This window comes from Canariomyces notabilis (genome assembly GCF_033297395.1).
Source record: "Canariomyces notabilis strain CBS 508.74 unplaced genomic scaffold N656scaffold_1, whole genome shotgun sequence".
In the NCBI taxonomy this organism is placed as follows: Eukaryota; Fungi; Ascomycota; class Sordariomycetes; order Sordariales; family Chaetomiaceae; genus Canariomyces; species Canariomyces notabilis.
Window position 1 is genome coordinate 1672490 of NW_027041823.1, and position 18457 is coordinate 1690946.

Consider the following 18457-nt stretch of genomic DNA (forward strand, 5'->3'; position numbering starts at 1 on the left):
CGCTTTCCAAGGCAGGCCTTCCCGAACCCCACCAAAGCTACCACCTGCATGACACACGCCCGTACTGTACACTACAGCAGTAGCTTCAGTACCTGTTGCGGGGAGCTTCCAACGTGGAAGTTCTCGGCAGCAACGAACTTGGGACCATGGCCCGAACCCCTTGTCCTGGTCCTCGCTCATTCATTGTCCAGTCCCATAGTTAATCCCATCGAGTAGCATATTCATCATGCTATCTAGCATTACGCCCGAGACTCCGCCCGGTAACCTCGCCGCCCTGGCTGAGGACCATTACTTCGGCGCCAATCCACCGCCAAAGGACTTAGAGAAGCATGTTGCTCAGGCTCGCGCCTTTATCGACTACCACTCGGCTGCCGGCCGCCGACTAGTGCTGGTTACGTCAGGGGGAACAACGGTGCCGCTGGGTATGTCTTCTTTGACCCCTGACGCTATTCCATGTACTGTACTTGCAGCACAGCCGGACACTCACGCTCAGACGGACAGAGAAACAGACCGTGCGGTTCATCGACAACTTCTCAGCCGGTACTCGTGGAGCTGTAAGTGCGTTCCGGCCTGCCAAGACTCCTGGTCTAAAGGGTTGGGATGGCGGCGCCTTCCTACTACACTCCCTTCAACGCGGCAGGCTGAAAGGCATTTGACTAACTTGTGTCAACCGTTTAGACGAGTGCCGAATACTTTCTTGAAGCTGGATATGCCGTCCTCTTCTTGTATGTGAACTCCACTATGCACCCCTTATGCCGCCGTATATTCGGCCCCTTTCTGCCCCGGAGACCTCTACCAGCAAGCAAGGAACAGCCAGCTAACTCCCCTCCAAAAAGACATCGCCAATTCTCTTTGCTTCCATTCTCGCGCCACTATAGCCATGCAACAGACTGCTTCCTCGATTTTCTCCGGGAGGGGCCTGACGGCAGCGTGGTGGCTCGGGACGAGGATGCGGCTAAGATGCTGCACGTGCTGCGCAAGTACCGCGATGCGCGGGACCGCAACATGCTTCTCGTCCTACCCTTTGTCAGCATCTCTGACTATCTGCATGAGCTGCGCAGCATTGCCCGGCTGATGCGCCCGCTGGGCCCGCGAGGCCTGCTGTATCTGGCCGCTGCTGTTAGCGACTTCTTCGTCCCCGTGAGCTCGCTTGCCACTCCGCGTATCGGTGGACTATTTCTCTGGCTAACATCACACAGCCCGACCGCATGTCGGAACACAAGATCCAAAGTACAAACGCTGTTGACGCTGTCAAGAAGGTGGGTGCCGCTGCAGGCGCCCGCCCGGGAGCTGCCGAGGAAGAGGAGACATTCGACAATTTCGATTCATCCCCGTCAATTCCTAGGAGCAAGCGGCTAGTAATCGATCTTGACCCTGTGCCCAAGTTTCTGAAGAACCTGGTCGAGGGCTGGTCACCGCAGGGCATGATTGTCTCGTTCAAGCTGGAGACGGATCCCACTATCCTCGTGCACAAGGCGAGGTACTCTCTCGATCGGTACCAACACCACCTGGTGATTGGCAACTTATTGTAGGTCCTCTCCCCTCTAATCAAATTCGTGCGGAGCAAGCATCCGCTGATAAGGCATGATCAAGATCCACGCGCAAGTGGGAAGTTGTATGTCCTCACCCTCCCCCTCACTCGCCAAATTCACCAGCACAAACGAGACTGACGAGAGCAGGTCTTCGTCTCACCCGGAAACCCGGACCACTGGATTCGCGTGCCATTTCGCAAGGGCTCAACCGAAGACAGCATCCCAGACACAGTCGCAGCAAATGACGAACCTCTTGATCCCAAGAGCCTCCCTGATGGCGAGCCCGAGGTTGAAATTGAGAGCCTCATCATTCCGGCGGTGCAGGAATTGCACTCCAAGTACATCCATACCTTTGAGGAGAAGGCGCGAGCATGAGAGGAAACTCAGCGTTGGTTTGGGATTTTTGTATTGTTTTCTCTTTTGCATAGATTAGATCAGCACCCCGATAGCGACCAGAGCCCTGTGGCACTTCAGAATATACGTCTTGATTTTGTCCGTACATTCTTGCAATGCCCTCATCTCATGGGATAGCAGGACAAGCATCCTCTTATCCCTAGCCTAGTTAACGCAACGGAGGATCGGCCTTCCACGCGTCTACTCCTTTGCTGACCCTCACATAATGATAAAATAACCCTCTGCGTGACCGCCTGTGGTCACTGTCTGGGCCACCACGTTGCCTACCCTATGGGGCGGCTAAATCCCTACTCTTCTCACATCTGTCGACTTATAAGCTAGGGGAGACCTGTGAGAGCCTTCTCGGTTGTAATGAACCTAGATGATGCGGCTCTAGGCTGCGGGCAGGCTGTAGACGGGGTCTAACGGCACGCTGTACTTCCTCCTGTGGCGGATGGGCAACGGATAGACCTGGGTGCCGGTGTTCGGATGAGTGACCTAGGTATGCTCAGTTGGGTTGCTGTACCTCACGGCGAAGGTCGGGCTTCTATCATTCCCTCTTCAGGGGACACGAAAAGAAGCAGGATTGTTCGGTAGATGACGGGTGATCGGCCAACGGGTTGTTTGCCGCTGTACTCTTGATGCCCCTATCGTTCTAGCTGCTTAGCTGAACGGATTGTGGCAGAGAACAAGCGGCGGCACACAACTCGATGGGATCTCGAAGGTTTATGAACGAGATCCCTGGGAGAAGTCGAGACGAGAGATAACCTGCTCCTTAAGAACCGTGATAAGATGCTTCACAAAAGCATCAAAGTCGGATTTCAGAATAGTCTTGGGGGCCGAAATCGCCACGCGAATCGTCCCTTGCAAGACTCGTTGGCTCTCCCCATCTAAGCTCCTGCCCGTCTCGTCGTAGCCGACCGCGCGCAGAGCGGTGAGCAGCGCTTTCCAAACCATTCTCTTGGCCGTGGTTTGCACTACGCAGTTGCTGCCGTCTGAGACCGAGGCCGTCTGCGCATAAATCCAAAGCGGTCTCGACTTTTTTTGCCTGTACGACTCGAGAATCTTCTCGGCGAGGACATGTCCGAAGACGCTGAGATACTTGTAGTGATGGAGGGAGAAGACGTGCTTGTTGCACACCAAAATCCGTACCCCGAACTCTTTGAACTGCTCCTTCGCCAGTCCTCTCAGTGCGGTCGGGAATACGACTTGGTACTGGGCTGAGAATTGCCGGACTTCTTTGCTCGGCCAAAATCCTTCTAATCCCTGCTGCGTGATGATCAATGGGGTGATGGGCGGCGGGCTACTTGGGCTGGAGTGGTCGGCCAAATCAGGGGCCGGCGGCCGCTTAAGGTGAGTTGCTGAATGAGCAGACGTGTGGGCGAGTCGTGTTGGCCTGAGACACGGCCGCAAGCCCCGGATCATGGTGAACAATCGCAGGGTGAGTCTCTTGCCTATTTCCCTCTGCGTTAATTCCTACTGCGTTTTTGGTTGCCACATCGCTTGTTCTGGAATCGCCTGTTTTATCAACCTGATCAGGCGGAAGACTCGAAGGTGAAAACTGAAGTTGATGAAAGCCTGTTCGGGGAGCTCGGGCCAAGGAATTGGAACGTACCGGGGATTCTTTGAACGAGCTGTGCTGGGCTCCACCCCGCCACTGCCCGCTTTACCCCACCAGCGCAAGGCGAAACCCAACACCCCCCCGGTCGCCCCACGAAAGAGTCATTCCATATAAAGCGCTAGCACACCGGCCCCTCTCCAACCGCTTTTCCTTTCCACTCAAATCGGCATCACACCGGCAAGACGACAGACTCGTCGAACGATACAGCAGGCGGGACCTTGTTACTTGAGTCTCGAACACGCAAATACAAAAGAAACTCTTCCCGACGATAATCGCCTGAGCGAGTCCTGTTAGAATGCCCAAGAACAAGGGAAAGGGCGGCAAAAACCGCCGCAGGGGAAAGAACGAGAATGAGTGCGTCCTTTACGCCGTCCGTTTTCATAGCCGCAAAACCACAATTGCTGACTTGTGGTGAATTACAGCAACGAGAAACGCGAGCTCACATTCAAGGAAGATGGCCAAGAATATGCGCAGGTATTGAAGATGCTGGGGAACGGTAGACTCGAGGCCATGGTATGCTGCGCTCTCCCTGTTTTGCCCGCCACACTTGGCGGGGAATAGTGGGCAAAGTAAATATTAACACAAAATTCAGTGCTTCGACGGCGTCAAGCGCCTCGGTCTCATCCGCGGCAAGCTGCGGAAAAAGATCTGGATCAACAACGGCGACATCATCCTTGTCTCGCTGCGCGAGTACCAAGACGAGAAGGGCGACGTGATTCTCAAGTACTCTGCCGACGAGGCCCGCTCTTTGTGTGTCGACCCGACCCGACCCCTTTTCTACATACCCCACCCCGCCGCTGCCATTGTCCTTTCACAATAACATTGCTAACCGCGCTCCCACCGTTTTTAGGAAGGCATACGGCGAACTCCCAGACACGGCCAAGATCAATGAGACAGACACATTCGGCCCTGGCGAGGACGGCGACTGCGGCTTCGAGTTTGACGAGGACCGCGATAGCGAAAGCGATACCGGCGGCAATGCCGGTGGGAGCAAGGAGATCGATATTGAGGACATCTAAGCTCCCAGCTATTTTCGTGTCTGACGTTGTTGTTGGGGCTTGTGTGGATGTGCTCACTTCCCTTCGGGGCGTGACCCACCCTTTCCTACCTCGTTATTTCTTTTTTTTTACCTCGTTGCCCACTAGCCGAGTTGGTGTGGCCGAGGCCAGGGAAGATTTTCCGAGGCGTGGAAAGCACAAAACTGTCTTCTCTCTCAAACCTCTGATTGGTATGTCTGCGGATGTTCAACCCTAGGTCCCCGACAGTTGGTGGGTTAGCTCGTTCAGGATGTCAAGTGACGCACTGGGGATGGAAAAAAGGGAGAGGGCTGCGGCCGTGATGGGAGAGACGTCATCGCCGTGGTTCGTCTCCTGGTTGGAGGGTTGGTTGCTTAGTGGAATGAGTGCACTTTCCTTTCCTTCGGTCTCCAGTATGATGACTATCACGTATGGCTAAAGAACTGTACAGACCTACAAATTCTGAAGTTTTTTTTTTTTTTTTTCCCTATTCACAGTACTCATTCTGCTTCTATTTCTCGTGACTCTGCTACTCTATACGAACTACTAGACCTCCCAAAAGTGATCGCGCTTTGATGTTCAACAGTGAACTTTTGCCTCCCAGCCAGATAAACCACCTACAGTAGCAGGATAGCTGGTTTGCTTGCGTAAAGATAACTGATACGCAATGCCGGGGTAAGACAATGATGTTTCCAAAACCAAACTGCCTGCCCGACTTCCTACCTCTCTTCTCACCTGTTCCACCTGTCTCTCTCGTCAGTCCCACCTTTCCCCCTTCTCTCTTCCTAATTCGAGCTATCCATCCCATGACCAGATAGCCCCTGGCTCTCGCCACATGCACTCGTAGCCCCAGAAACTCTTGTCAGGTTACTTGCCGACTGTTACCAATCCTCCCTCAACAGGCCACACCAACAGACAACACCCCCCCAACTTTACCATATCATACCAACCATACCAACCATACCAACCATACCATAATCCATAACCCACCCAACCAGTTCGATTTCGAACAGAAGCTTGAATTCTCGATTCGAATCAACTGGAACAGCGAATATAAAAATCACCAATCGTCGTCATCGTCCTCATCATCTGCAGCACAACGTTAGTCGACCACAGACAAGACATCGAACCAGCAAAACAGAAAGAGGGAAAGAAAAGAAAAAGAAAGACTTACCACTACCACTAACTTTCTCCTTCCTCTTCTGCAACGCAGCAGCCAGCGCATCCGCCATGCCTCCTCCTCCAGAGGGCGCGACGCCCGCAGGCGGCAGGCCGCTGCCGTGCGGACCTGTATCGCTTCCTCCCCCGCCGCCTGGAACAAGGGCAGCGCTGCGGTCGCGGATCTGGCTACGGTCGACCTTTTTGAGCGCCGCGATGCCCCCCGCTCCACGGATGCTATCCAGCACGGCGGCACGGCCGGGATCGATTGATGGAATGGCAGCAGCCGCCGCAGGCGCGCTGGATGAGTAGCCCGAGTCGCGGTTCGGGGGAGGCGGTGGTGGCGGCGGGGGTGGCATGCCTGCTGCTCCAACTCCCGGCAGAGGGGGAGGCGGAGGCGGAGGCGGGATGCCGCTGATCCCCCCGGGACCCGGAGGGGGTGGCGGCGGGGGCGGGGCAGGTGGTGGTGCGCCGCCGCCCGAAACTGGAGGGAGAGGCGGCGGAGGGGGAGGCGCGCTCGCTGTTGGCAGCGGCGGGGCCGGCGGAGGAGGAGGCGGAGCGCTGGAAGCGGGGAGTGGTGGAGGCGGCGGCCCGCTGGATGAGGGTAATGGTGGAGCGGGGGGTGCGTGAGAGGATGGCAATGGGGGCGGCGGCGGCGGAGCAGCAGCGGGACTCCTAACTGGTAGAGTAGGAGGCGGCCGAGAGCTCATCGGCGGAATTGGCGGAGCGCTCGATACCGGGGCCTTGGGAGGCAGCGGAGGTGGTGCTGCAGCTGGGGCGTGTGTTTGCGCTGGCTGCCTAGACGGTGGTGGAGGAGGAGCATGACCGCGGCTAGGCGGTGGGGGAGGCACGCTGCGTTGGCCGGTAAAGGGCGGGGGCACACCATACTTTTGAGCGGGCTCCGCATCATCGATCGGCGTCTTTGGCGGCCGGGGCGGGGGCGGTGGCCCGGCTGCGGAGGTCGACGGTGCCGCGCGAGAAGGCTCGGCCCGTGCGAATTTGCCGGCATCAGCAATGGGTGGAGGAACAGCGAATCGAGGCCGGGCAGGAGGGGGTGGAGAGTCTCGGGGCGGTGTCGGTTCGCGGTGTTCCGGCGTCTCGGACCTGGCAGACCTCCTCGGGGCTGGGGGTGGCGGAGGAGCTGGCCCTCTCTTTGGAGGCGGAGGTGCCGCTATTGTCTCGGAAACTGAACGCTGAGCTGCCGCCGGTGGTGGAGGCGGGGGTGCTCTCAGTGCTGGGCTGGATCCATTGACCGGAGGTGGAGGGGGTGGTGGGTGAGGCGCTGACACAGCCTGCTTGCTCTGCAATTCCTGCTGCTCCTTGAGGAAACTGATAATGAAATCTTGGTTGTCGCGAATAAAGTCATCAGTCAAGCCCTTGGATTTCAGGTCGTCTCCGAAATTCTCCCTCCACTGAGGATCAAAGGCATCCAGTTCAGCGAAATCTGATTGCGATGCTCTGTTATGATGGCCATTGATGCTACCGGAACGGCTGTCCCTTACCGGGGCGGACGCACGCGGTGACTCGGGTGGCGTGGGGGCTGACGAATGTCGATGGCCTCCGAATATGCCGCCGAGTATTCCATGGTGCTTGTGGTGACTGGCGCCGGGTGCCGGGCCCCCGAAGCGTGTTTTCTTGGTGGCCTTGCTTGCATTCTCCTCCCGCTCGTTCATCTTCTTCAGGAACTGCTTCGCTTCCTTCTCATCCACAAACGACAATCCAGCGAGGCACTCTTCCAACTCAAAAGTGTGGAAGAAGACGCGATCCTGGCTGTACCTCCAATTCTCGAAAATCTCCTGATCCCATATTACTCCTCGGTTCCCGGGCTATCCCTTTGTCAGCAATGGTGCATCCAACGTATTTGACTCGAGAGCGTTACCGAAATATCCACCATCTTGATCCAGAACGTGTTGCCGACAAGGTCATTGGCCAGCACGACGGCGCCTTGCAGGCCGGTGTATGTCCATTTTGACCTGTTGGGATAGGCTATGTAGAGCCTGGCAACGGCAACAGCATGGATCTTGTTGGTTTTCTTGGGCACGAAGCGCTTGACAGTCTCCTTGTCGTCGTCGCTCAAGATTGACGGCATTTCGAATCAGGAGAGGGGTCGGCCCCGGAATACGTAACTGCCTGTTGTTACGTCCGTCAGAGTGTCAAGAGCCAGGTACGCATAGATCGAGAGAATCCGTGTAGGACGAAGCGACGCTTTCTGGGCGGGCGGCGAGGTGTTATCTCGCAGGGTCGACTGGTCGTCACCTTTGTCGAGAGAGGCGTATGTGGTGAATGAAGGCGCTAATTTGTGGTCACGGCCCGGCGCCGCAGTGCGAAGTCGGCGACTCGGCGTTTTGCTGGCAAAAGGGCCAGCGGTGAGAGCCAGAGCCAGAATCGGTAAGGAGACGATGGCACGGGCGAGTCAAACGGGCGACCTCAACAGAGTGTCGTGACTGGAATATCAGAGTTTGCTTTGGCTTTCATCACCGTGATGGAAGATCGAAGGATTCAGGGACCAAGCTGTGTTGTGTTGGTGGGATACGGAGTAACTTCACTAATTAGGTAATGTTAGCACAGCCGCAGAGCAGCCACGCAAGATCTGGTATTATTACGTATTGTCACTGCATCTTGTCATAATCAAAAATTACCGCTTGCCTTCATTATCATCTTCGTACAGTACATAAGGTCTCCTCAGTAAAAGAAAGTCAATGTTGGCTGTGACATTCCTCGGAAACCATCATAATCATTATGAAATCGCCCTGGCTCTATCATAGCCTGCTCATTGCTTATTTGTTCATCTCTCGTGCCTTGGCCATGCGCTCCTCCTTCGTCCCTTCCTCTTGGGCCTTGAAGTCGTCATGAATGACGGGGCCGGGGTTTGCCGAGTGAGCTTGGAAGGCAGCCTTGACCTTGTCGGTCACCTTGTTCAGCCCGCTGCCTTCGGTCTTGCATAGAACATGCTGTGTAAGCGGTAAGTACAACTTCACTCAGACTCGTGAGACTTACCGGCTGGTTGGTGTCCTTCTGTTGCTGTTGGGTTGTCTTGGAAGAGTCCATGGTGATTTGGGTTTCAGTGGAAGTGGGTCAAGTAGGTTATGTACTCCGTACTTTCTCGAGGCTTTCTCTTGTTCTATGTTGGTTGGGTTTTGATATCCTCTGAGAAACTCGATGAGAAAGGAGAAACGAGAGCAGTTGGCATTTAAATCCTCAGCCTTGTTCTCTTGACAAAGCCGTTGAGCTGGTAATGCACATCTGAGCAGGTGGGAGGACAATGACGTCGGTGCTAAGGGGTACCTGCTGGTAATCTCGTCCACGGGATCCTGAAGTGGGTTTGGTTGGGCAGTTCCGTCGCTGCGGTGTTGCCTCCGGCTGACAGGCTCCACCTCATCCGCGTAATTGTAATCGTAACCTGTAATGTATTACACGATCCATACCAAGCAACGACGACGACGACAACGACATGGACGCTGCGTGTCACCTCTGATCGATAGGTTCCTATCTGGTTCATCGAGACGGGCACCTGAACCACGCGCCCCGGATGGCGGCTGCCGCCACCTCGCAGTCTGTGCAGCCCGTAAAGCTTTCACTTCCTCTTGTATGCTGACCGATAATTACCTGCTGCCTTGCCCTCAGCGTGTCCTCATTACCTTTGTGATCAATTGCTCAAACTAGGTCGTCGCAGGTCTACCAGCAGAAGCTCTTCGAGGAACTGCGAAAAGAAGATGAGCTCGTCATCTTGGCGCGGGGCTTGGGGCTCATCCGTCTCGTCACCAACCTGCTTCACTCGTATGATGCGGCCGGCAACAACTTGATTGTCATCGTCAGTGCAGAGGACAGGGAAAACGCTTGGATTGGCGAGGCCCTTGCAGAGCATGCTGCTATTAGCATGTCGCCCCGGGCCAGGGGGTTGACCGTGGTCAACACCGACTTCACCAGCGTGGCAGCCCGCGAGAAGTTGTACGCCGCCGGTGGCATCTTCAGCATCACGTCCCGCATCCTGATTGTCGATATGCTGACCGGCCTACTAAATCCCGAAACAATTACGGGCCTGATTGTTCTCCATGCAGACCGGATTGTTGCCACATCCCTGGAGGCTTTTATCCTGAGGATCTACCGTCAAAAGAACAAGGTCGGCTTCCTCAAGGCCTTCTCAGACAACCCGGATCCCTTTACAACGGGCTTCTCACCTCTGGCCACCATGATGAGGAATATGTTTGTCCGGAAAGTATCGCTCTGGCCACGCTTCCATGTCCATGTTGCCCAGGCACTCGAGGGGAAAAAAAAGGCCGAAGTCATCGAGCTGGAAGTCCCAATGACAGATGCAATGCGCGAGATCCAGAATGCTGTCATGGAGTGCGTTGAGGTCAGCATCCACGAGCTCAAAAAGAACAATACGGGACTGGAAATGGATGACTGGAACCTTGACAGCGCCCTGCTCAAGAATTTCGATGTCATGGTCCGTCGTCAGCTCGATCCCAATTGGCACCGAGTCAGCTGGAAGACGAAGCAGATCGTGAACGATTTGACCGTACTTCGAGGCATGCTTCAGTCCGTCTTGGCCTTGGATGCCGTCTCGTTCCTCCAGCAACTCGACACCATCCATGCCGCCCATTCGCCACCCCCTGGGTCGACAAGGCAGACGCAATCTCCGTGGCTCTTTCTCGACGCCGCGCAGACCATTTTCGACACGGCAAAGAGGCGTGTCTACTCCAGCACCAAGAAAGCAGGACCGGACACTAACATTGACGAACTGCGACCGGTGCTGGAAGAACAGCCCAAATGGGCCGTCTTGGCAGAAGTACTAGAAGAAATTGATCGAGATATCTACTTTGAGCCCGCTGTCCGCGATGACTCCAACGGCACCATCTTGATCATGTGCTCAGACACAAATACGTGCCGACAGCTCCGCGACTATCTTCAAACGATGAACGTGAAGCCGAGGACGCAAAAGAAAGTCGAGGAAATCTACGACCCAGAGGAGGACAAGCCATCTGCTGCTTTTATGTTGAGGAGAAAAATGCGTAACTACCTCAAATGGAAGCGCGAGTTCGCCCAGGTCAGCGCGACTCTCTTCTCAGAGAACCAAAAGGCGATCAATGGCGCAGTGGATCCACGTCTCGCCCAGTCGAAAGGCAGGGCGCCTCCAAACAAGAGGCGGAGGGTTCGGGGCGGCGGATCTGTAGGCACAGGCCCGGGCCGCCTCGAGAATGGAAGTATAGCGCAGTATTTTGAGAAACCCGGCGAAGTCGCGGAGCTGATGGCCGAGGTCGAACCCACCGAGGAAGAAGCACAACAAAAGGAGGAAATAACCGCCGATCCCTTGGAGGACATGGACGATTACTATCAGCTGTACGACATGCAGGACCTCGTGGTAATCCATGCGTACGACGGAGACCAGGACGAGCATGTACTAGAGGAGGTCAAGCCAAGATACATCGTCATGTACGAGCCCGACGCGTCCTTTATCCGGCGGGTGGAAGTGTACCGTTCTTCCCACAACGACAGGAACGTCAGGGTGTACTTTCTGTACTACGGCGGGTCGGTTGAGGAACAGCGCTACCTGTCGACCGTTCGCCGCGAGAAGGACGCTTTTACCAAGCTCATCAAGGAGCGCGCCAGCATGTCGGTCGTCTTGACAACAGATCTGCAGGGCGTCGAAGACCCACAGGAGGCGTTCCTCCGCACCATCAACACGCGCATCGCCGGTGGCGGCAGGCTCGCAGCCACGGCGCAACCGCCGCGCGTCGTCGTCGACGTGCGAGAGTTCCGCTCCTCCCTCCCGTCACTGCTGCACGGGCGGGCCATGATCATTGTGCCCTGCATGCTGACGGTGGGCGACTACATCCTCAGCCCGACCATATGCGTCGAGCGCAAGAGCGTTAGCGACCTCATCAGCTCGTTCAAAGACGGCCGCCTGTACAGCCAGTGCGAGACCATGTTCCAGCACTACAAGAACCCGATGCTGCTGATCGAGTTTGACCAGAACAAGAGTTTTACTCTGGAGCCCTTTGCAGACCTCTCGGGTAGCATGTCGAGCGTGAGCGCCGCCAACGCGGGCGCGAACGACCTGCAGAGCAAGATTGTGCTGCTCACGCTGGCGTTCCCAAAACTGAGGATTATCTGGTCCTCGTCGCCGTACGAGACGGCCGAGATTTTTGAGCGGCTCAAAGCGCAGGAGGCGGAGCCGGACCCAATCGCTGCCGTGAGGGCGGGGCTGGATCAGGACGCGCCGGCCGAGGAACAGACGTTCAATGCGGAGCCGCAGGAGATGCTGGCTGCGGTGCCTGGGGTGACGCCAAAGAATCTGATCAATATTACGCTCAAGACGGAAAACATCAAGGAGGTGGCCAACATGACGGTCGAGGAGCTGGAGCCGTTGGTTGGCAAGGAGGCGGCGCGCAAGATTTACGGCTTCTTTGCCAAGGATCTTCTCGAGGACGAGTATGGGGGTCAATAGCACACACCATATTTGGGTCGTTTTTGTTGGAGTGTTGATAAGTAGAAATGCTGACAAAAGAGCACGCTTTGCGTCTGACTGACTGGCTATAAACGGTATGACGGACCATAACCCTCTCTCTCCTCTTAGCCTCCCCAACAGTGTGAACATAGCTTGCTTGGGTATCTCATAATCTCGCCATCCATCTGATATCGCAAAAACTGCAGAAAGCCATCAAAAGGAAACCGGGTTACCCATCACGAAAAGAAATCCCCCATCGTACACCTCCATGCTCCCTTCTCTTTCATCCTCCTTCCAAGGAAGAAGTCGTGTTGAAGTTTAGATGGTACTAGTACCCCCAACATGCCTTCTTCTGCCGAATCCCCTAGACCGACCCGTCGACACGCCGCCGGCGTGGCTGCGGTGGCGCCGACCGCCGGCGCGGTTGCATGTCAGGCAGCCGACAATGATGTCGAGGAAGTTGACGATGCCGTTGACAATGGCCATGATGATGCCGCCGATGCCGTTGATGATGGCCATGATTGTGCGCCCGATGGTGCGCAGCGCGGATTGAAGCTATAGTACACCCAGGTTAGTATATCGACTATGTCTGTGTGCTCGGTGCAGGCTTTTGCCAACAAAGGATGGCAGGCGGTTTGTGATCCGGGTCGGGAGAGATGGAGGCGTTGCTTACGCAGGAGACGACGGCGCCCATTTTGGATGGTTTGGTATGTTGTTGTGTCTTGTTTGAGTGTTGTGGTCTGTAATTTGTGATTTGTGATGGAGTTTGTTGCACGTGTGAATGCTTCTTATTTGTTGATGTTCTGGTTGGCAGGTGATGATTGTGATGATGATGGCGAGGGAGAAAAGGTGAGTGGCAGAGGGGAATATATGTATCGAGTATTGGCTGGCCAAGCTGCTCTACAATGACAGGTTTGTCAAGTCTCGTGGCCTTCACTGATCATCATCATCATCATCATCATCATCGCCATCACCCGCAGTGCCCAGGTCGCAGTGTAAGTGGCCATGACGTCACTCGCAGTTCGAGGGTGCTTTCCCGTTTTGGTCGCTTGGATGCGCCAGGGTTCGCCGATCTTTCACCTAAACAAGACTCGTATTTAGTGTAGAAGCGTACTATCTTCCACAGTTTGTAGCATTATTACTGGTTCCTCGTCGTGGCTGGTGCATGTCACATACCCGGTAAGGTGCATGGCCGCCTCGCCCTGGCACCTATGATGTCGGATACGTCTGCGCCGCGCCCGGCTTGTTTCCATACGCAATGATGCACAGCGACGGCCAGTAAAGGGAATGCCAATGTGCCATACTACAATAGTGTACCCCAAGATAACGTTGACTACCGGCAGGCGGCGAGAACAGGCGGATATGACAAGTCTCGGAAAGTCGAGACAGGCGTTTGCTATGACGTCATTAATGGTCTTTATCTATGTACACAAGCAGAACTGCTCTACCCGACCACAGCCATCTCTGGGTGAAAGACAAGCCGGTTGTTGCAAGAGCTGTGGCTGATGCGCATAGAAGCCCTGACGACCGTTGGACTGCTGGTAATTAACGTATTGTATCTATCAAAGGTACGACGAATCTGTTGCCAATATTGCTGGGCAGTGAGTGGCTGGTGTCTACAGTATCATCAATCATCCCGTCGTACAATGTTACCCTGAAGCGCAAAAGATGAGATCCCTTTTCCATCTCTCCTATCAACGCCCCGTCAACCTCCGCTGTATCTTCACAAAATTTGCAAAGTTCATCATCTCGGTGCCCTTTTCGTCGACGTGCTCGCCGCTGACAATTGTGTGCACGCGCATGCGCTCGTCGTATCGCAAGCCCGACAACAACTTGGGCGTGATGAGGAAGTACTGGCTCGTGTGCTCGCGGCACGCAACCTCAACCATCCGCTCGTGTACCATGCGCTCGTTCCTCGGATCCATACCTTGGTTGATTTCATCAACCACCCGGAACGGTGCCTGGGCCATAGATTGGAGAGCCATCAGGTAAAAGATGGTCGAGACTGCCCTCTCGCCGCCAGACTGCCGGTGCTGGTCGAGCCGTTGGAGCGTCTCGTTCTCGCTGTATCAGACGCGATTAGAATCCTCCAAGTCAAGACGGCCGAGCTCAGAAACTTACCGGAATTTGACTTTGACTTCGATGGCCCATTTGTCAAAATCTTCGTCCTTGTGCACCCCTACCTCCCCGGCACAACTGATTTGCTCAAAGTTGTAGCTGAAAGCCTCGTTGATCTGGCCCACAAGCCTGTCCAGCCTGGGTTCCCACTGCCCCTTGATGTGCTTAATCCTTTCGTTGAGCTCGGCGAGCTTGCTCTCCTGGTTCGCCTGATTGGCTCGCTCTCTCTCGATCTTGGCTGCATAGCGCTCATACTCTTCGAGGGCAGCCGGGTTACTAGCGTGGATGACCTCGAGTTTTGCTCTCTCCACCGAAATCGCTTGGTCGACTAACTCAACCGTCTGCCCTACGGCTTTGACCGACAGTGAATCGTCTTTTTCTGGAGCCATGACGCTCTCGGCCTCTTTCAACGCCTGGACCGTAGCCTCTCGCAGCTCCGCCACTTCACGCGTAATCTCTTGCAGCGACCTTTTGCCCTCCTCGAGCTGTTGCGTGATCTCCGAGTTCCTGTCTTTGAGTATCGCCACGTCAGACTCCGCCTCCAACAGGAGAACCTGGGCTTCCAATAGTGCTTGGCGCGCATTTCGAATGCCGTCAATCTGTTTGTGATGGTGAAGAACAGCTCTGGCTTTATCCAGAACTTCCTGGTCATGAAGCTTGTCCAGTTCCGATATCTTGCCCCTGAGTTCGGACATGGCCTCTTCCGTCTGCTGCAGCGACCTCTTTTCGGACTCTGAAACTCAAATCAGCCGACTATAGAGCTTGTTGCTTCATGCGAGCCCTCCTACCTATCTTGTTCGGAAGGGACTGCCACATCATGAACTGTTTCTGAAGCTCATGCTTTGCTTTCTCCAAAGCCCTCTACATTCAGTCAGCAAGGTTGTCTGCCTGATAGAGGCAAGAGGAGACACATACTTTCTTCTTTTCCATCTCCTCAATTTCCTCTCGTACTTCCGTCTTTCGCATGTTCACGGCGTTGTATCTCTTGGTTAATTCTGCTCTCTGCCTCTCCAGTTCCTGGATCTGACGTTCGATTGCTTCCCTTTCGGCCGCGTCCACCGGCTGGTCGGTCCAGAACCGGCCTTTGCCGACCTGCTGCACGCGCGTAGATACAGCCGAGGGGCCGTATTCTCGCCTGCGTATGATGCGATAGAGTGTCTTCCCAGCAGCAAACTGGGATGGATGCTCCATTTGCTGGATGCGTTCGAACTGCTCGTCTGATATATCTTTCAGCGCGACCGCGGATGTGTGCAGTTTCTTCTCGGAACAGAGCATGGCAAGTACCGGCTCCGGCCCTTCAAGATAGTCCTTGACATAGCCGTCAAAACCAAGGCTCTCCAACTGCTCCTTGGGGAGAGGCGACTTGAATGAGCTATATGGAGTGAAGCAGGTGCGGATCGTGACAGATAGACCCATCTTGCCGTAAAATTGGTCGCTCAACTTTTTGTGATCGTCCTTATTTTGCGCTGTAAAACATAGAAAGTCGTCTTGTTGCAGCATCGACTGAACGAGGTCGGTGTAGGCAGAATTCTTGACAGAGCATGATAGCATAGGAGGCCCGAAGACTTCCTGCCGAAACCCTTCTTGATTTTCGGCCAGCCATTCCCAACCCTTGGCTGCATCAGCGTTGAACCTCTTCAACTGGGTCAGGAGTTGGCCTCGTTGGGATTCTAGCCCTTCCAGACTGCTCCTCAATCTTCCAATCTTGTTACGATTCTCGTGCCCTTGGTTCCGCAGTTGAGTCCATTCATCATCAATCTCTTTAGCGTTCCTTTCCGCGTCGCGGAGCTGATGTTCTTGTTCTCGCTTTATTCAGTCAGTTAGTGCGGCAATTCACCAGATGCAGGAGTACCCGGGCACACATACAATTCTCCTGTTCCAATCCGCCGCGTCAAACTCTTTCGGAGCCTGTCGATATGACGCCTCCAGATCGGTGATTGTCTTTCGAAGACGGCTCAGCTCCTTCCTTTTGGTAGCAAACGTGCCCTTCTCTGCCTCTTTCTTGGTTGACAATTCTTGACATTTCGATTCGGCAGCCTCAACTTGGCCAACCGCCGAATCAGCAGCGGCTTGGGCGGCCTGCAGGCGCTGCTGTCTGTTATTAAGGACGGACTTGATCTTGGAGTGATACTCCTGCTTCTTGTTGACCGCTTGAAGCGCAGGAGCAACGCTGTCTTGCAACCTTTTGAGAAAACGCTCCGCTTCGGTTTTCCGCCTCTTTGCTGCCTTGAGATTCTCTCGAGATTCTTTGTATCTCACCACCACCCGCAGCTTGGTCAGGTGCTCAATCTCCTCCTGGATCGCTTTCCTCTCGCGGAGCTTCTCGACGTCCGCCTGGAGGACTTGCTGGCGAGCCTCCATCTTCCGCAATTCTTCGCGTATCTTCTCGGCGTTCTTTTGCAAGTCTCTCTGCAGTTTGTAGTCTTCTTTCAATTGGAGCTGCCAGTCAATCATCTCTTCAGGCGCAGCCGCATGGAGAGTCTTCTCCAGAAGCTCAACAGGACTGAGCCCGGCAAATTCTGCAACCTTGTCCTGAGGGAGGAACTGACACAGGTTGTCGATTTGGATTCGGAGTGACCGCATAAGCTTCTGTACCTCCTTGTGCGGAACCCTCTGTCCGTTTAGCGTGAACTTCCTGCTGTTGTCCTCTCGTTTAATGCAGAGGCCGACAACATAGTTTTCGGCGTCCTCGGGTTTCTTTTGCAGCTCCACCTCGATTTCGGCTTCGTCCTTACCGTGCTTGACGAATTCCCCAAACGCGCTAGCCCGACCCAGAACACTCGATGAATACCCTAGCCCTAGGCATATGGCGCAAACGAGAGAGCTCTTTCCCGTGCCATTGGGTCCGATGACCATGTTCAGGTTCGGGCCGAGAAAAAACTCGGCCTCCTCGTAGGTTACAAAGTTCCGGACCTTGACGCGGACGATGGAGCCAGGCTGAAACTCAGAACTCGAGACGCTATTTCCTAGCCGGGATAGAGCTGGTTGCCGGGCTGGGGGCTGAACCATGTCGTAGTCAGATGAGGCCTCATTCTCATCCTCATCTTGATCGAAGGTGCGTGAACCATCTCCGCCCCTCAATTGAAGGAATCTAAAGGGGTCGGAATCAGCGTTCGAACCGCGCGGTGGCCCGCCATCACCAAAGAGTGGTTCGCTGTCGGGGTTCTGGTCAGGCTTTTCGAGGCCGGCAGAAGAAGGCATTTAAACTTCCACGATAAATTGAACGCCCCAATGTTTCTTATCTGATGGTTAAATGCTCATTGTTCTTGCAGCAGGCAGCAGGGCGCTCAGAAGGTCTGTTGTCAGGAAGAATGATGGTGTAGTCGAAATTGGCAGTGGTCGAGGCTGGCACAAAGGAAAGTGCATGGTACGGAGTAAATTGGTGATGGAAACGCGACGCGTCTCTGTGGTCCACTAAATTCGTTCCACTGGTGTGTTAGTGCAAAACCAAGGTGCTGTAAAGAGACGGCGCCCATTTTCACTCCAGAAACTCTGGTATTGGCAGATAACTTGGACTAAACACCATTAAGAAGTATCTTTCAATGTCTAATAGCTTTGAAATGCTAGATCCTGCAATGAGAGCGGTGAATCTGAGTAACACCACACAAGTCTGCTACTAACAGACAGCATCCATGGATCTCCACACGCGCAGGTCCCGCTTTCACCCCGGCTTTTTGGGGTACCACCCGTCCGGTAAGGTTGGTGGGGCCAAGAGTCCGGACCATGCCCCACCGACTGAGGTCAACGTCGTCCCTTCTCTCATGCTCTCAGTCCTCACAACAGCGACAACAAGCAAGATTATAGCATGATTTTCATGTCTCTCTGGATCCCGCTTCATGTTAAATACCTCTTCTCCAACGCCCTTATAGGTTCCACCGGCTTTCGTTTCCCGCGAGCTCCATTGGAATGAGAAACCCGGGTCACGCTCACCTAGACGCGATGGCATGAAGCTTCGTGCCAGTCAAGCGATTCACGTCCATTCCGTGGCAAATCTAGGTTAGAAAGGACAATGGCCATCTCTCACCATGCCTTTGTCACGTATTCTGAAATCCAGAATCTGGAGTGAAGATTGGCTGTGGGAAACCAACTGCTTGTCTATACCTGACTCCTGAAATGAATTACACGGGGCATCCCTCGTTCTCCTAGCAATGTTTCTTTGCCTATGCTTGGT

General features: G+C 54.7%; 8 protein-coding genes across 8 annotated transcripts; 3 read left to right on the plus strand and 5 right to left on the minus strand.

Moving 5' to 3' along the window:
• Positions 1-20: 20 nt before the first annotated feature.
• On the plus strand, positions 21-2029 carry N656DRAFT_722182 (phosphopantothenate-cysteine ligase-like protein). Its single transcript, XM_064812496.1, has 7 exons — positions 21-422; positions 502-554; positions 679-725; positions 837-1140; positions 1200-1528; positions 1594-1615; positions 1680-2029. The coding sequence occupies exons 1-7, from the start codon at positions 227-229 to the stop codon at positions 1905-1907; spliced, it is 1179 nt and encodes a 392-aa protein (XP_064675072.1). The 5' UTR covers positions 21-226; the 3' UTR covers positions 1908-2029.
• Positions 2030-2280: 251 nt separating this feature from the next.
• On the minus strand, positions 2281-3532 carry N656DRAFT_43644 (uncharacterized protein). The gene is made up of 2 exons (XM_064809650.1): positions 2452-3532; positions 2281-2396 (listed from the first exon to the last, which is right to left on the minus strand). The coding sequence occupies exon 1, from the start codon at positions 3348-3350 to the stop codon at positions 2652-2654; it is 699 nt and encodes a 232-aa protein (XP_064675073.1). The 5' UTR covers positions 3351-3532; the 3' UTR covers positions 2281-2396; positions 2452-2651.
• Positions 3472-4697, plus strand: N656DRAFT_43591 (nucleic acid-binding protein). The gene is made up of 4 exons (XM_064809649.1): positions 3472-3900; positions 3969-4059; positions 4139-4296; positions 4397-4697. The coding sequence occupies exons 1-4, from the start codon at positions 3842-3844 to the stop codon at positions 4563-4565; spliced, it is 477 nt and encodes a 158-aa protein (XP_064675074.1). The 5' UTR covers positions 3472-3841; the 3' UTR covers positions 4566-4697.
• Positions 4698-5622: 925 nt separating this feature from the next.
• On the minus strand, positions 5623-7834 carry N656DRAFT_841163 (WH1-domain-containing protein; the record flags this gene model as incomplete). Its single annotated transcript, XM_064818977.1, has 3 exons — positions 7600-7834; positions 5737-7546; positions 5623-5651 (listed from the first exon to the last, which is right to left on the minus strand). Exons 1-3 carry the CDS (start codon positions 7807-7809, stop codon positions 5623-5625), a joined length of 2049 nt encoding a protein of 682 aa, XP_064675075.1. The 5' UTR covers positions 7810-7834.
• Positions 7835-8320: 486 nt separating this feature from the next.
• Positions 8321-8845, minus strand: N656DRAFT_773655 (uncharacterized protein). Its single transcript, XM_064814102.1, has 2 exons — positions 8718-8845; positions 8321-8656 (listed from the first exon to the last, which is right to left on the minus strand). Exons 1-2 carry the CDS (start codon positions 8766-8768, stop codon positions 8498-8500), a joined length of 210 nt encoding a protein of 69 aa, XP_064675076.1. The 5' UTR covers positions 8769-8845; the 3' UTR covers positions 8321-8497.
• Positions 8846-9249: 404 nt separating this feature from the next.
• Positions 9250-12168, plus strand: N656DRAFT_764712 (DNA repair protein; the record flags this gene model as incomplete). The annotated part of the gene is made up of 2 exons (XM_064813352.1): positions 9250-9306; positions 9394-12168. 2 exons carry the CDS (start codon positions 9250-9252, stop codon positions 12166-12168), a joined length of 2832 nt encoding a protein of 943 aa, XP_064675077.1.
• A 19-nt stretch (positions 12169-12187) lies between these two features.
• Positions 12188-13266, minus strand: N656DRAFT_841166 (uncharacterized protein). The gene is made up of 2 exons (XM_064818978.1): positions 12842-13266; positions 12188-12723 (listed from the first exon to the last, which is right to left on the minus strand). Exons 1-2 carry the CDS (start codon positions 12860-12862, stop codon positions 12487-12489), a joined length of 258 nt encoding a protein of 85 aa, XP_064675078.1. The 5' UTR covers positions 12863-13266; the 3' UTR covers positions 12188-12486.
• Positions 13267-13634: 368 nt separating this feature from the next.
• N656DRAFT_743873 (SMC5-like protein) lies at positions 13635-17881 on the minus strand. The gene is made up of 5 exons (XM_064812864.1): positions 16153-17881; positions 15202-16092; positions 15075-15147; positions 14290-15019; positions 13635-14232 (listed from the first exon to the last, which is right to left on the minus strand). Exons 1-5 carry the CDS (start codon positions 17485-17487, stop codon positions 13863-13865), a joined length of 3399 nt encoding a protein of 1132 aa, XP_064675079.1. The 5' UTR covers positions 17488-17881; the 3' UTR covers positions 13635-13862.
• Positions 17882-18457: the final 576 nt, after the last annotated feature.